The 17,992-nt window shown below is 38.7% G+C and overlaps 1 protein-coding gene across 2 annotated transcripts in view; it reads right to left on the bottom strand.

Moving 5' to 3' along the window:
- The window catches only part of jakmip2 (janus kinase and microtubule interacting protein 2), a 62,572-nt gene that overhangs the window by 17,715 nt on the left and 26,865 nt on the right, over nt 1–17,992 (bottom strand). The window contains exons 7-18 of one of the 2 annotated variants that reach the window (XM_056446625.1): nt 16,511–16,651; nt 16,382–16,435; nt 16,018–16,140; nt 13,619–13,747; nt 12,027–12,110; nt 11,859–11,921; nt 9,842–9,940; nt 6,612–6,710; nt 5,110–5,163; nt 4,795–4,860; nt 4,025–4,093; nt 2,216–2,293 (exon numbers count right to left, since the gene is read on the bottom strand). In XM_056446625.1, coding sequence (XP_056302600.1) covers nt 2,216–2,293; nt 4,025–4,093; nt 4,795–4,860; nt 5,110–5,163; nt 6,612–6,710; nt 9,842–9,940; nt 11,859–11,921; nt 12,027–12,110; nt 13,619–13,747; nt 16,018–16,140; nt 16,382–16,435; nt 16,511–16,651 — 1,059 coding nt within the window. Of the gene's footprint in view, nt 1–2,215; nt 2,294–4,024; nt 4,094–4,794; nt 4,861–5,109; nt 5,164–6,611; nt 6,711–9,841; nt 9,941–11,858; nt 11,922–12,026; nt 12,111–13,618; nt 13,748–16,017; nt 16,141–16,381; nt 16,652–17,992 lie in introns of both variants that reach the window. The other variant, XM_056446624.1, reaches the window with a different exon arrangement.

Genomic DNA, 17,992 nt, shown 5'->3' with positions numbered 1-17,992 from the left:
AACAACCCCACTTGAAGAAGGATGTCTTCGCATTGTCGATGGATACGGGTCGAAGATCGAGTGCACTGGGTTATCGGTTGTATCTGGTATATATGCGAGGACGCCTCAGTACGTAGGTGGAGTTGACGACAGAGGGATTGGGAGATGAAGTTCCCTGCTGACCCGGAGTCGATGAGGGCTGTGACAAGGAGAGAAATAGAGGCAGTAGTTATTTGTACGGTGGTAGTAAGTGGTTTACATTGTTCAATATTCGTACTGAATACACTCACTGAAGTCCGAATGGGACGAAGGGGACACTCCATACGGGTGTGTCCACTGACACCGCAGTATAGACACAGACCCCGGGTCAGCCTCCTCTGTCGTTCCGCTGATGTCAGTCTTCCAGACTCTATTATCATGGGTTCTGGTTCTGGAGAGGCTGTTGACTCAGGCGATTGGAGGAGTGCAGACGAGGGGGTGATGGTGTCCTGTTGATAGGAACGGAGACGATCGGAACATCGGAGAGAATGTTGGATGAATCTCTCCAGACCCATAGTATCATCTAATGTGGCCAGCTGGATTCGGAGAGTGGGTTCCAAGCCGAGCCGGTACGTGGTCAACAACGATCTCTCATTCCATCCACTTGCAGCTGCTAGAGTGCGAAACCGGAGAGCATATTCCTGTGTAGATAGAGTACCTTGCTTTAGATGATACAGCTGCTCTCCAGCGGCTACTTCCCCATCAGAACGTCCAAACACCTCTTTGAAATACTCCGTGAAGGTAGTGATGGAATTCATGACCGGCCCGGCTTGGTTCCAGATCGTCTCAGCCCATTTAAGTGCAGGCCCAGAGAGTAGTGATACGATGTAGGCGATCTTTGACTTATCTGTGGGATATAGAGAAGGTTGCATTTCGAATATGAGGGAACATTGTAACAGAAAACCATTGCACTCCCCCGCTCCGCCTGAGTAGGGCGCTGGTCGGGCCATGGGACTGGAAGGAAGGGCCGAAGAAGAAACTGTGGAGGCGGAAGTGCTCGGTGCTGGTGGTGCGTTGGAAAGTGGAGCTGGTGGCTGTAGAATCCGCTTCAACTGGTCCACCAGCTCTTGAAAGTGATCGGGGGTGCTCATGTTGTCGTCGTTATTGGTCCGGGCTTCTGTTATGAAGCGGACAGGAGACAGAGGTAAGGAAACGTTAGGGTGTTTATTAAATGACAACAAGGAGCACATGAAGGATAGCCAGGAGGATCAGGAATGATGTTGGGGTCTTTTCCTCCGTGGCTGGGTAACAGGAATACACGAGGATGGACAGCACACACCAGATACAGCTGACAGAGGATGACACAGACTTGGAAGGACTGGAAGACAGGACGATTCGGGTGGACCAGGAAGACTAGGAGGAATACAAAGAGAACAGGTAAGTAAAGCGTTTGTTTTAGCTGAGGATGACTACGCTGAGTGGTCGCTCAGTTGTCCGCTTTCGTCGAGACGAGCCCGGACAATGAGCGACTGGAGTGCTGTGCTTTTATCTGGTGCTCGTGAATGTGATGCAGCTGTGTGCTCATTAGAAGTCAGGTGATGGTGATCTTCGTGAGTGGGGATCGTGAGAGCCTGACCAATCCGTGACAACATGACATGTGGATCCCAGAAATCTTTAGTTACATAAAACTTCAGAAATTAAGATGTTTACTTGCAGGATCTCTCAAATCTTTTTACAAAACCTGCAACCCTGTTTTAGACTATAGCAAAGGCTTACCCTGTTCAGTTGATATCAGATCTAACACACAGTAAATAATCGGAAAGAGGAAATATTGACTCCTTAATGTGAACTTTTCAGTTTTTGTTTTTGCTCTTATTGTATGTAAACTTGCTAATTTTTTTAAATGAATTTTATTTTTAATTTATTATTATTATTATTATTTTCTTTCAGAGGATATGTTTGTTCATAATTCATACATTTAATTTATTTTATTTTGAGGGGATAGTGGGAAAATAAGAAAAATAAGACAATCTATAATTTTTCCTATGTTGTATTGTATACTATAGGTTTTGTCTTGTTAAACACCAAAAGAAAGAAATTTATATCTAAAAAACTCGAAGGAAATAGACGTTTTTTAAAATATCAGTATCGATTGGTACCGAAGTCAATACTTTTGTCAACACTACTCAGCATCACTAATTCCTCAACAGAATTTCCTCAAATTACTAAAATGGCTGAAATTGGAGAAGTGTCGTACCATGTAGGCCTGGTCCAGCGCCTGCTTCCGGTAGTCCAGCTCCTCCTCCAAATATCCCTTCTGTTTGCAGAACATCTCCTGCAAGGCAACATTCAATGCTTTTATTACCATCGCTCCATAGTCTGCTGTAGATCATATAAGACATCAGTCAGGATACGCCAAACATGACTTCCGGACAACATTTACCTCAGACTCCCAAAATACCAGCCTTGTTTGATTAATGTAAGTATCTTACAATGCATGTCACATCATTGAGGCTTTAAACACATCAAATGAGCTAAAGATAAAGATAAGACTTTCGCTCTCAACTCTGCATGCGATACATCCTCCATATCAACAACACCCCAGGGTTCTGTCATGCGTCCTCTGTAAGTTTTGGAATAAAACTTTGGCGGTTGAAATATTTGAATATTTTTTATTGTTTGTTGCTTTTTACCAACCTTTTTACAAACCGAAAAGGACAGTTTATCCAGAAACGAAAGCTTTTTAAAGGGATAGTTCACCCAAAACTGAAAATTCTGTCATCATTTATTCACTATTTGACTTTCTTTCCTCTGTTGAACACAAAAGCACACATTTTAAAGAATGCTGAAAATCTGTAACCATTGATTCCCAAAGTAGAAAAAACAAACACTGTGACAGTCAATGGTTACAGGTTTCCAGCATTCTTCAAAATATCTTCTTTTTTTTTCAACAGAGGAACGAAAGTCAAACCGGTTTGGATCAAGTAAAAGGTGATTAAATGATATTCAGTTTTGGCTGAACTATCCCTTGTAAACGTGTAGCAACCAACCCTTACATTTAAACAACACTGTAATCAAAATGTATTTAAATGAATCTTATGAATTAATGTGTTTGACATGGCGTAATTATGCATTTATAGAGTTTTTAGTGTTTTACATTAATAAACTACTCAAAATAGATTGCAAATGCACAACACTGGAATATGGAAATCAGAACTAGCAAATCATCTAACACCATTAAATATGACAGTGTTTCCCAACCCTGTTTCTGGAGGCACACCAACAGTACATATTTTGGATGTCTCCCTTTTCTGACCCATTAACTTCAGGTGTTGGAGTATCTTCTGATGTTATGATAAGATGATTCAGGTGTGTTTGATTAGGGAGAGGTTGAAAATGTGTACTGTTGGTGTGCCTTCAGGAACAGGGTTGGGAAACACTGAAATATGAAGTGTCATGTGCACATGTGTTATTTCATTACATTTTATTGCTTGTTTGTTTGATAAAGAATTTAATAAATCCACTCAATTAGAGACTATTATTAGCTACAATTCTTGCTTTTTAGTTAGCAACCCTAGCAAACAGCTAGCAGCAAACATGTCAATCCATACTAGAAACATGCTATATGTAGTTATCCATCTATGCCAACTGTTTTAAACTTCTTAAACACTCCTTTCAACTTTAAACTTTCAGACGAGACGTTCTTTAGCCACCATGAAGTTTGTCTACGAACTTGACTTTTTCTACAACTCTTGCTTTTTTGTAAACAAATGTGTCCTTTAAGCTATCATAACACAGACCCAAGGTCAGCTAAAAGCCACACAGACACTAGTGTTTGCTCTCACAGAGATTATCGCCCCCTAGTGTTGAAACTATTTCAAATAAAGGCCTCTTCATTACTAAAATCAAGTGACTTTCACAGTTTGATTTGTGCTGCTTTGAAACAAATGATGTTTAAAACCCCCCATGAAGCAGTGTTTAAGAAGAGGACACCATCAATAAAAGTTATTTTAATTCTGAACTGTCCAAACATTTGACCAATACTCTATAGGAAATGAGTTTGTACCATCTCAAGCTCCAGGTCCATCATCTTCTGATGCAGAGCCGCTTCTGTGCCTTCGATCTGTTGAATCCACTAAATGACACAAATACACACATGATGGTTATCGACAAGCATGAGTGATGACATTATATGGAAAAAAGTGTGTGTGTGTGCAGTTAATTCAGTATATATTAGTACTGTGTGATACTTTGTGTACTGTGCAGAATATACAGTACACTCATCGGCCACTTCAGTTACAGACTGGACAAACATTTTGCCTAATGAACCTGGATTGTTTGTGGCACAGATTCAAAAATGTACTGGATTTATTTCCTCTGAATGCTAACATCAGAAAGACAAGTTTTGCCCAGAGAACTGCTAATCACTGGATATTTTTACAGTTTCTATTTCCGGAACAATGCAACAGCATAAACTACTATGACAATGATCACCTCAGGTACTGGTTATGGGCTTTATTAAGTGTTAAGTGCTACCAATGTGAATATAGCAGAACAACAGCATAAACTACAATGACAATGATCACCTCAGGTACTGGTTATGGGCTTTATTAAGTGTTAAGTGCTACCAATGTGAATATAGCAGAACAACAGCATAAACTACTATGACAATGATCACCTCAGGTACTGATTATGGGCTTTATTCGGTGTTAAATGCTACCAATGTGAATATAGCAGAACAGCAGCATAAACTACTATGACAATGATCACCTCAGGTACTGATTATGGGCTTTATATATGGGCTTTTATATCCTAGCTTCTGAAGAATAAACGTACCTTCTCAGCGAGAGACAGCACAGTACTTGCTTGAATAATGGCCACCTGCTCCTCATTCCTCAAGTTCTGCATACAAACCATAAACACACACACTCAATTAAGTCTCGGGTTTGTATTATTATTACTGCCATCACAATTTAAGCGATTGTTCAGACAAAAGAATTTATTTACTCGCTATTTACTCTCCTTCAAGTGGTTAAATAGTGAGTAAATGTACATTTTTGGGTGAACTATCCCTTTAACACTATTCACTTCCGCTAATAATCAAGAGTTTGACATGGAAAGCCACTAAATGGACTGTGCTCTGTGACGTACCCCATTGTCTCCGAGTATATCCAACAGCTTGATGAGATCTGGTATACACACGTCCTGTTAAGAGCAGAAACCGGGTCAGAAGTGCTAATTAGCGCTGCACAATATATCATTTCAGAATCAATATCTGCAATAGTCACGTTATAGTTCATGCAATGTTGAGTTGGGATTAAAGTTGAGCCACAATTTAGACTACATAATATTTGAGCATAATATTTGAACCATAATGGCGAAAAAAGTCCATCATTTGCATGTTTTTAAGGCCTGTGTAAGCATTTCAAGAGTCATTAAAGCATTCAGACAAAAGAAATGTTAGCACCTGTAACTTTATAAAGATTCATTTTATTGAACTCTTTATACAACGAAAACAGTTTCTCTACCTGATTACTGTTAGACTTCCTAGAAAACCAAAAGTTTTCATTTAATTTCACCTTTATCTTTGCTTTATTGATAGTTTTCAGTCAGGTGACCAGCGCAGAGGGCTGGTGGGCAAAAAAAAGGGCCATAATGGCAGCTACACTGAAATCTCCATAGAAATGAAGCAAAAAACGCTCATATTTCCATCTGTTTCGACCTACGAATATCTGGATCGCATATCAACACAAGAAAACAGAGATATGATCACAAACTGTAGATTGTGGGCACTTGCGATCCATATTCTGCACCCGGAGCTGTTTTTTTAATCATTTAAAATCATCAAGTCCTTCTCAGAGCTCCAATTCAGCGATGTTTACTTTTATCTTGTGGATATTCCTCACTGATTTAGTCATTGGAGATGGTGTTATAGCGCGAAAGTGTCTGCGTTTGTATTTGGTTTCTGGTTATGTTGCTTAGATTAATATTTGCTGGTACTTGTTCACTTATTTATACTTTCACTCTGCATTTCAATTATGCTTTAATTGCACTTAACCTGCAAATTAGAATAGAAACTGTATAAAACGCATACAGACAAACTCAGTTATAGGTATCATCGATTTTTATGAGTCAATGATGGAGATTTTAGTGTAGCTGCCATTACGGCCCATTGTTTTTTTGCCCACCAGCCCTCCATGCAGGTTATGTGACTGAAACATGTGAAATGAAACACTGCTTTACGGGTTTCTGTGGAGTCTAACAGCATTCAGGTACAGAAATTCAATAATCGAATGTAGAATAGAACTGTTTTCATTGTATAAATAACTCAATAAAATAATTTATTTTATTTAGGCTAGAATAACCGCAGTTTTTAATTTTTTAAACCATTCTAAGGTCAATATTATTAGCCCCCTTAAGCAATATTTTTTCTGTTGTCTACAGAACAAACCACTGTTATACAATGACTTGCCTAATTACCCTAGTTAAGCCTTTAAATATCACTTTAAGCAGAATACTAGTGTCTTTCAAAACATCTAGCCTAATATTATGTTCTGTCATCATGACAAAGATAAAAGAAATAAGTTTTTAGAAATGAGTTATTAAAACTATAAAACTGAAAGCAAAGTGTCTGTTTGGGAGCTGGAATTGACCTTCACTCCTTCCTTGATGCAGTAGATCTGCAGTGCACTCACTCCCTCAGAGAAAGGATGGATCTGAAGGGTAAATGGAGGCGACCTCCTCTCACGCTCCTGACAGATGAAACACACAATACACAGCATTCAACAGATGAAGCTTAACCGTCCACATAGACTATTTGATCACAATAGGTGTTTTCCATCACAGAAGAGCTTTTATATGTCTTCACTGCAAATAATGCTGTTCTTACTATTTGTAAGAGAAGATTTTGTCTTGTTTCTAGTGCAAATGTCTACAAATTCTCAACAGGTAAATGAAACAGTTTTCAGATCAACTTTAAGGGTCAGGAGTCTCTTTAAAACAAGCACAATAATCTGCCAGTGGAGTAAGTAAAGTAAACATAATACATTTATTTAGCTTGTTTTAATTTTGAATTACTATTTCTGTCAACAAAAAAAAATGTTTTGCTTGTCTAGATTATTATTATTATTATTATTATTATTAATATTAATATTAGTATAATAATAATAATAATAATAATTATTATTATTATTATTATTATTATTATTATTATTATTATTATTGTTGTTATTATTATTATTATTGTTATTATTATTATTATTATTTATATATGATATTAGAATACGTTTTTGCTTTTTGTAAGTGGTTTTAAGTTTTAGATAAGGATATGTAATATTCTCAATAATATTTGTAAAAGAAAAATTGGCTTTATATGTGCCATTTACATATATTTCAATTATTATGGAAAACAAGTGCATGTTTTTACCAAAATTAATATTGCATTTTTTTATACGTGTGTGTGTGTCTGTGTCTGTGTGTGTGTGTGTGTGTGTGTGTGTGTGTGTGCGCGTGTGTGTGTAAAACTATATGATTTGCGCAACAATATATGGGGTTTTTCTCTAAAGAAGTTGTTACTCCACCCTGTAAAGCACTCCTGGCTTGCTTAGAGCAGCTAAAACTTTGGCTTTCAAGCTATTTTTTTTAATTTAAACGAAATTAAAATTGAAGTAATTGTATTTGGGCACAAAGAAAATTCTCTGTTAGATGTCAATGTGGGATGTTTGGCCCCACATATTACCCAGTGTGCAAGAAATCTCGCTGTTATGTTTGATGAAAACTTAAAATTTGACAAACAGATCAGTACTGTCGTAAAATCCTGCTTTTACCACCTCAGACAACTGTCTAAAGCCATTTTTATCCCAGAGAAATTTTCAAATGGTGATTCATGCCTTCATAACAACACGTCCAGTCGGCGCCAATAGCCAAGTGGTTTACTGCGTCGACATATTGCACCATGATGCTCACGGCGACCCGAGTTCAATTCCCAGCTCGAGGTCCTTTGCCGACCCTTCCCCTCTCTCTGCTCCCAATACTTTCCTGTCTATAATCTCCACTATCCTATCCAAATTAAAGGTGAAAAACCCCTAAAAAATAATAAAAATAAATAAAATAACAACACGTCTAGATTACTGTAACTCTCTCTATTTTGGTATTTCTCAGTCGTCTCTCTCTCGTCTGCAGCTGGTACAAAATGCGACTGCTAGACTACTCTCTGGCACCTGCAAGTATGAGTCGGTAACTCCAATCTGAGCTGCACTTCACTGGTTACCCATTAAATACAGAATTAATTTATAAATTTTAAATAATCTTGCTTCTCAGTGCCTTACTGACTTGCTTTGTCCGTATACCCCCTCACGATCATTGAGATCGTATGATCTCAATTTACTCACCGTGCCCAGAACACACCTTAAAAAAACGAGGTGATCGAGCGTTTGCTGTTGCTGGTCCTAAACTCTGGAACAGTCTATCAATTCACATTAGACTTTCTCCCTCCATTTCTGTCTTTAAGTCAGTTTTAAAAACATATTTATTTTCTCTTGCTTTTAATACTCATTGACCACTGTTTTACTGCTTTTATTTGTTAAATGTTTCTTTTATATTCTGCTTCTCTGTCCTGTGTACTCTTTTGTACAGCACTTTGGTCAACCTTGGTTGATTTAAATGTGCTTTATAAATAAATATTGTATTGTATTGTATTTAGAGCGTCATTATAGACGTTTTACGTTATAACTAAAATGGTTCGAATAATGGATCTGCGACAGAGAAATGATAGTTTTGGGAAACACTCGTCACTACATTGTTTTTTTTCCCAAACGATGCATCATGGTAGTTCAGTCGGGAGTTACGTCGTTGTTTAGGAAACGCACCCCCAAACAACAGAACAAACTAAGACAAACTAAACCCAGAAGAACTTTGGCAACATCTCAAAGATGCTTCAAAACACCTCCCTGCTAAGCTACTTTACAAGTTTTCTAGTATAAAAATGCTGTAAACTGAGAATGCTTTCAAAAATCATGCATAAATACATTTCTCTTATCCATTATCTTACATTAAATGAATCAAATCAACATTTAGTATTCCCACACTCTGCATTTAAAACACTTCCCCATAGATTTTCAGGTAGCTTTGCAGGTCGGTTTTTTGAAGCATCTTGGAAGCATAATTTTTGGTTGAACTATCCCTTTAAATATTACTCTAATATGAAGTTTCAAGAGTTCACACTTAGATAATGCTCAACTATAATAGCAGGTTTGGCATGCTGTCCCGGGAGAGAACCCTGAGCTCGGAAATAGATGAGCCCAAGGTTCCCGCCTGGTTAATGAGCATTAGGAGGGACACGAGATCAGGTGTTTCTCGAATGTCCCCCCCGCTTCTGGCTAATGGGTGATACTGGTTGGTTAGGCATGTATACGCTGTGTGCTTGTGACTGTATTCTGATTCACTTATGTACATGTTTTTGAATTGTGGGAGGAAACCGGAGGACCCGGAGAAAACCCACGCAAACACAGGGAGAACATGCAAACTCCGCGCAGGGAGTGCCAACTGGTTCGAATGGGCCTTGAACCTGTGGCCCTCTTGCTGCGAGGCAACAGTGCTAATCACTGAGCCACCGTGTTGCCCGATCAAAGAGGAGGAGGGATAATGGAAGGATAGGGGGGTTGGAAGGGGGGGGGTTCCGATAACAGAGATAGGGAATGAAGTTTAGCTAGAATATATATAGTAGTTTTGGAGTGCTTCGATAGGCTAGCTAATGATTAGTGATGAGGATCAGCTGAAGTTGATCATATCACGTGTTCCTCTCGAAATTGGTTTATGAAACTTCCCTTATGTCAAAATGTGAGTTCTTGTGAACGTAATCTGTGTGCAGAGATAGAGATCCAACCTCCAGCTCAAGTATGCGAAACTCCAGCAGTTCGTTCTGATCTCTAGAGTCCTGTAGTTCCTGCTGCAGTTTTCCATTTTCACTCTCCAGCTTGTCGACCTGTCAAAGATACGACAAAAAAAAATGAGTGAAACAGGACCCTTTCAAAAATATTACAAATCAGCAATTTTCTGGTATTAGGAGCTGTGACATTACATGGAGGATACAACAGGATTACTGGCATGAGCATGTACAATTTCAGCTGTCAGAGCTGTTTACGGTAGACTCAGCAGCAAGTCCCACGCTCATTCATCAGAGTAAAGTCTAGAAGGGATACAGCTGTGGATACTCACATCCTTATAGCATCATTTTTGTGACACTGTACAACAGTAGTTACGATTTTTACATTACTGGGATGGTTGGGTTAAAGGTTGGGGTAGGGGTAGACAATAATAAAATACAATTTATATATGGCTAATTCAATAAATAATATGAATCAAGGCTCGACAATAAGGACTGCCTGATGGCCCGGGGTGAAAGTGCTAGACGCTCGGGACAGTAGACAGCATCATTACTGGCCCGATGCCTTGTCACAAGTTTAATTTGGCAACGACTGTCTGTCTGCTTTCACACCTAGACGTTTGTTTCAGAACCTGTCTCGTTTGCCCAGTTAGCGCAGTTCATTTGGCACATGTGAATCCTGCAATCGCGGTCGGATCCACGCCAAATTAATCGGTCTGAGATCGCCTGAATGAGGTGGTCTCGGCTTGTTTGAAACGAACTCTGGAGCGGATCGATTGTACGGAATCAGGTAACGAATCAGTAACGAATCAGGCTATATCACAGTGTATTATGGTTGTGTAATAGCCACATATACGGCTATACCGTATGAAGTAGGGCAGGATGTCATTCCTACCGTGTGTTTCAGGTCAAATACGAAAGTGAAAGCATGCTGAAATATCATTGAGAGCTGTTTATCCATTAGGAAAATTGACAGAAATTACCATATGTAATTTTTCCATATTTAAATCAGATTGTTATAAATATTTAATATTTTGTATTAGGTCTATTGTATTGTTTATTTCTGCACTGACACCTTGAACTTGACAACTGAAATGAGGCTATAAATGAGAAAGTCTGACCTCTCTGATTTATTTTTGGTGAGGATTTCTGTAGGTGTCAATATATATATATATATATATATATATATATTTTTTTTTTTTTTTCTAATTTAGTTACATCACAATTGTATTTTTTTTTTAATTGTCAGTTGTATTTAAAGAAAAGTTATGCTGAATAAAAAGTTATGTGTGGCTTTTGACACATCATTTAAAACATGTGATAGCTATTAACTTCTTTTCTTTTTTTTTTTTTGGTGGGGCTAGTGAAAATTTTGACTGGGCAAGTAAAAATCTGTACCACCCAATCGGGCCAGTAGAAATAATTCTTAGTATTGAACGCTGTAAATACTGTCTTGTTAGCTTCCGGCTAGAGCTGTATCCCTTCTAGCATCAACAACTCATCAGTGCTGTGGTGTAGTTTACTACACTAACTGCTGTACTATTACTGATTATTATGTGCGTCAGGTATATAAGAGCAAACAAATATTTTGTCTAATCATCACCACATGAAAAAAAAATCATATAGTAATTACTTAAACTGTTTTTGAACCATACTATAGTAAAGTACTTGAGTTACTATAAATTACTATAGTATTTTTTTCATGTGGGTCTTGTGCGCTTGTTAATAAGTATTATTTTTTTAAATCATCACTTGATAATGAAGAGATAGCTAAAAGCATCTATTATAATCATCGCGATGGATGAAGAAAACAACACAGCTTTTAAAGCGCTACACTAGCTGGGTTTCCCTCACCCTGTGTTAATGCGCATTTTGAAGTATCGCATGAGAAACGAAAAACAGTATGCTCGTTTTAGATGGATTTGGACTTGGAAATGGGTTAATGTGTTACATGTTGTGTTATACAAGCTAGTTTTGTTGTGAATACCTGGCAACCCTGAACCGAATACACACAAACCTTATCCAGCAGCTCCTGGTTGCGTCTCATAAACAGCTGCTTCTCCTCCACCCATCTAGAGTCCTGTGATTTAAAGAAATGACATTATAATCATCCACACTGTGTGTTACACTACTGTGCTGATGTGTATGGGTTTTGCATACACTACTAACAGTGAAAGAGTTTTACCTGTCCTTTAAGAGACAGCTCATTTTCCAGATCTTCGATTTTAGCCTTATACCTGTGAGCTTCAGCCTGGAGCTGCTCATGAGCCTACAAAGATAAACCAGCGATGAAACACTCTGAAATAAGAATCAAGTATTCAAAATCTCCATAGTATAAAGGCTGGTTTATACTTCTGCATCGAGTGATTGGCGTGACCCACGGCGCATGCCTTGCACGTAGCATTTATACTTCCGTGTGATGTTTGTGTTCCTCTGCAATAACATTTCAGAAACGCTAGCTGGCAGAAGCTGTTCCTGTGTGTCGAGTTTCTTCACTGGTGTTTTGTTTTTTCTGAACGCTAGCTTACAGTAGTATAAAAGTAAAGTAGCTCCTTCATGGCACTCCACACTTGTAAACACTCGCTCCATCAGGCTCGCAGCTCTCAGCACCGCCCACTCGTCACCACTACCAAGCTGACCAATCACAAAGCTTGCACAACAAGACGTTGCAATGTGTAGTTTCAGAGGTGCACGTCGGCGTCTGCCATGGCGAGGGCTATGCAACCGCACAAAGGCTGCACTGGACCATACATGTGCGCTTGACGCAAAAGTTTAAATCAGCCTTAAGAATATGTAGCAATCTGGCTAAAGTTAATAGGTGATCATTTGTTAGCTATGCTTGGTGTATAAAGCAGGTTTGGCATGCTGTCCCGGGAGAGAACCCTGAGCTCGGAGATATTTGAGCCCAGGGCTTCCGCCCGGTCGATTAGCATATCAGGAGATCCGAGATCAGGTAGGTCTCGAGAGCTCCCCCTTTAGAAAAGGGAGGAAAAGGAGGAGATTCTACCAAACGAAGATAGAGCAGTAGGGAGAAAAATGATCCATTTATAGTAAACTAGGATCACTCTGATTGGATTATTACTGATTACAGATGAGCGGCCAGACGTGCTCAATTACATCACGTGCTCCTCTCGAAATTAGTTTATGAAACTTCACAAAATGAGCCGAATCAACACAATTCTTGAGTTTTTATTTGGGGACAACTTAAAGTACAAATGAAATCAAAACGAATCATATTGATTTTGTTGGCTCACATTGCTAGTTTTGTGGTGAACAGTTCATCTTTGCATGTCATTAAGGACAAAAAGATTGTATGCTCTTGTAATTTAGAATTGAAATCTGAAAATGGACTTGTTTGTTTTCGGTTTAATTCTCAGATTAGGTCTGTCTGAGGTATTGGGCAGGGCTAACATACTTAACCACGCCCCTCTAGCTGTCAGTTTTGACAACAAACAGAAATAGTGAGGAGGAGGAGGAGGAGGAGCTTGTAAGTAAGAATAACTCTCCCCAAACCCTTTTCCCCATCTTATGAATGAAATGCCCACTTTACTACATCCAATCAGCTCGCAGTAAAAAAAACAAGCCACGCCTACTGTTTTCTCATATAATATTCCATTTAATGCGTCATAATACGATATTTTTTTTAAATATGGCGCAACGTCTGGTTCATGAGGACTTTAACTGTTTTATGTTCAATCCTCTTCAATTTATTAACTTAATCGTTTTGTGTTGGGACAACATATATGAATTATGTGGAACCCTGTATTTCAGGAATACCTTAGCCTCCATTTCTGCATCCAGCACTCCTCCTTTCTGCTCCTGCAGCAGGGCGTAAGCTCTCTGAAGAGCCTGATATTCACGATTCAACTGTTTAAAGCGCAGCTCAGACTCCTCCGCCGCCAAACCCTTCAGACAGAAAAAAAACAGGAGAAATAATGAACATATGCAAATGAAATTACAACTCCAAATCAGAAAAGGTTGGGATAGTAGGGAAAGCACAAATAAATAAAGGAAAGTCGTGATTTCTGAATTTATTTTGACTTGTATTTCAATGCAGACAATACAATAAACATTATTTAATGTGTTCCTCATGATTAAAAAAAAAAACATGATTATTATTATCATTACTTAACCAATTTACCTAATTATGAGTCAAGTTTAAGACTTTTTAAGACCTTTATGAATTAAATTTTAAACTTATACAGGGCTTGCCCCATCAAAAAAAATCAAATAAGATATTTGTTAGCAACAATAATTTAAATAATGTGTCAAGACAAGCTAACTCTAGTTGTATACATGCACATTAAAGCAATTCAAATAAAATTGATAATGAAAAAACCTCAATGTTTGCACAACAGTCTGTCAAGGTCAGTGTTTTCACCATACAGTAGATAGTCTATAACATAGGTGTCAAACTCAGTTCCTGGAGGGCCGCAGTTCTGCACAGTTTAGTTCCAACCCTAATTAAACACATCTGATCAAACTAATTGAGTCCTTTAGGCTTGTCTGAAACCTACAGGTAAAGCCACACTGGACTTTTCTCCCCATAGACTTCCATTCAAACGCACGTGAATGCGTCAGACCGGAAACGCAAGCTCATGCGTCAACTTTCACAGATCGATGCGTTGGAAAGTTCAAGCTTGGTGAAGTCTGACCTGCAAAATCGCATCACTTGACTGCGTGAGACCAATCGAGGATCAAAACATGACCTCTCTGGACAGAAGTTTAAAATATGGACCAATCGCTGGCTTTTTTAATATCTAATCATTTGATTTAATTCCTTCTCTTTTCGCAACGCCATACGACAAAATTTCGCATGCTTAAACTCTAGTGTGACCGCATGTGTGCGCTCTCTCTCTCTCTCTCTCTCTCTCTCTCTCTTGCTCGCTCCCTCCCTCTCTCTCTGTGTCAGTTCTCAGGTACGCCCATTCCAGTTTCCTATTCGTCCATGAAGATGTCAATCTCTATTCCACCCTGTGACGTCATCAACATCGTGCCCAATCAGGATAGGGGCTCAAAGTTTAAAGGGACGCGAGCGGGGAAGCTCGTTCTGCTTTGCTCTGTCTTGCTTGCGTTGTCTTTGCTTCCTTTTGTGTGTGTTTTGGCTTGTTGTTATGTGATGTGATATTGATGTTAATTTAGTTTTGATTTTGGTCTTGTTCTTGTGTTGATCGCCGTTACCGTCTTGTATGTGTGCTTGCGGAAATCCCCTGATCTCTGGCGTCAGCCTTCCCCTGGGATTCGAGGAGTTTAGATGTCACGTGACATACATCTCACATCACGTAGATAACTCCACTGTCTAAACACACTAGTTTAGAAGTGAGCGTCACCCGCTGTAAGTTTCCTCCGGTTAGTAGAGTAGATTTAGTTATAGCGTGAAAACGCTGAAGATGTTGTGTTTGTTTATTTTCTATTAGACAGTTTAGAGGGTCATATTAGCGAAGTTTGGGTGTTTTGTTATATTGCTTTCATTTATTTGGCGCCACTTAATTCTCGTTTCCCCAACCATAATATACGTTGATTTATTCTCTTTTGTGTGATCTTGTAAATAATACTTTTTTCTTTTCTGTTTGACTTCTTTCACTATTGTAAATAAATTCACTTATGTTTGCAGTATTTTGGTTGTTGTGTTGAAATTTTGCCACCAACTCACCACAAATTTTAACCACCTTAAATGTTGCCTCTTAAACCCTAGAGCAAAACTATAAAGTCATAACACCGCAGCTTAAGTGTGTTGGAGCAGGATGGGAAAAATTGATGGAGAACTTTTAAACAAATGATATTTTAAGGAAAACAATATTGGTAAATAGATTATAAATAGAGTTTTGTTAAAAGTTTTATTGCAATGGATTGTTGGTGTTTGGATGGGCCTGGTAGCTTTACATGATATTAAATTTATTTAAGACCTACAAGATAATATGTAATTGAATTGAGGACTTATTAAGGCCTAAAATTTTGTTTTTGAATTGCAAGACTTTTCAAGACCCCGCGGACACCTTGTTGTAATACATGTTTGTTTAAAAAAAAATAAATCATGAGGAACACGTTAAACAATGCAGAGTCTGCAATGAAATACAAGTGAAAGTAAATTTAGAAATCACTACTTATTTTTCCATACTGCCCCAGCTTTTTCTGATTTGTCTGATTTGGCACAGGTTATGGTGCTTAACGCTCACCTCGTCTAGATCTTCATCTGGTGTGGCTGGCGTTCGGTCCATGCGCAGGGAAGCCACTGATGAAGTCTCCGAATCCATCGACTCTTCATCATACCCATAGAACGTGTCTACGACTATATGCCTCTGCAAACAGGACAAAAAGATCAGTCCTGTTTACCCCTGGTCACTTCATGCATTTTTTTCTGATGCGATAGCTATGTGATCGTAAAAAAGACAGGTGTAAATGCCTTCTGAAATCAAATCAAGACGGATATAAATCCGATTGCTAAAACCACTTCAAGAGGTGGTCTAGGACGTACTCCAGATGAAACTGGACAGATCTAAATGAATCAAGCGACACAGTTCATCTTGAAATAAAGCTCACCTTTATTGGTCTGCTTCGTTTATGCCTCTTCTTCCTCAAGAGTTTTTCTCTATCCTGCAACACAGAGGATAAAGTAGATATGTGTGCTCTCTTATATGAGTTCAGCTGGTGTTGAGAAGAAGAACTCACTCGTGTCAGCTCATCGATCATGCTCTGCTGCTCTAGAACTTGAAGCTTCAGGAACTCGATCTCTTGATCATCGTTGGCTTGGTCCAGATCATTCAAAGACTTTAGCTTCTTCAGAGGAGGATGTGACGTTATCTTTTCTTTCTGAATACAACGACACATACAACTATTAGCATTCTTAAATTAAATACAACTATTAGCATTCCAAGTAATGCAATTTCACAATATAGCTGCTGTTATTGTGTTTAGATTTGTTTTTATTTGGTGAGAATTCCCGAAAAAGCATTCAAAACATGCATGTACGTTAAATGTCCAGTACAGCTGCTTGACTAAAGCAACTGATAAAAATAATCATGTTAGCGGCCGTTCACACAGAATGCATTTTTCCATTCCAACGTGCTACTTTTCAATTGTTGTTCAATGTAAACACACGCTTGACGGACATGTGTGAGCGTTATGCTCGTGTCTTGTGTCTTTTGGGGCACTGTGAATGAACTGACATAGCAATTCAGATTAATCCTAACATTTACAACCCAGGCTCATAATAGATGCATACCCCTATATACATATCTGGAGAGCGTGAAATACGTCCCAGGAGGTACGTTTTTTTGTAGTTTATGTTTTCGCGAATCCACCAAAGACCGCTATGCGCGCATTTCAAGATCTCAAATTTCTCTCGTGAGTGCCATTCGCGCCTGCTGTTCTCACATAAATCCACCAGAGGCCGCTGTTGACTGATTGACTGACCGGCCAACTCATAGCCCCAACCACCTTCCTTCCTAAACTCAACCGATAGTGTTTTCAAAAGCACCGATTGACCAGCGCCCATCGCCTACCCTAAAACCTACCAACAGTGTATTTAAAAGCAATCCAGAAAAAGAAAAGCCCTCATGGCCGCCTGATTTTTACCACATTTTACCACATTCTCACCTTGTTATTTACTTGTTTATTTAAATTTTTCGTCGTTTTTTGTTTTACCCGCTTTCTGGAACCACCCTTCACTGGGTTTGAACCCCATCATCGCGGTCAACTCCTCTCTGCATCTCAAGTCCGCTGACGTACACGGCGAGCTACTGGGCAAAGTGGTAACAACGGAAAAGTCGTTCATACAGAAGTAATCAGTCAGCTGGTAGCGTGAAAAAAAACAGAAGCTATCAGCAGCGTCATACCGCCCCGTAGCGTTCGTTTTAAGGACGAAATGAAGGCCATACGTTCCTCTGGCTACATAATTCACACTCTCCAGAAATGTTTACAGGGGGTCTTTTGTTTTTACTCTGGTTACAAATATAGAAAAAAAATCACATTTTAAGAAATCATTTTTGTGGCATATATTGTGATAGACTTTGGAAATGTGCGATATTTGGAAAAAAAGGGAGAAAACTCTATATAAATATTAAAATATAATTTTAAAAGGTTTCATTTTAATTCTGTAAGAATTAAATAAAATATATACTATTCCTATTATGCTAATAAAGAACTACAGAG

This window comes from Danio aesculapii, chromosome 21 (assembly GCF_903798145.1).
Source record: "Danio aesculapii chromosome 21, fDanAes4.1, whole genome shotgun sequence".
NCBI classification, from domain to species: Eukaryota; Metazoa; Chordata; class Actinopteri; order Cypriniformes; family Danionidae; genus Danio; species Danio aesculapii.
The sequence above is the reverse complement of the archived record's forward strand: the minus strand, read 5'-3'. Positions and strand labels throughout refer to the sequence as shown.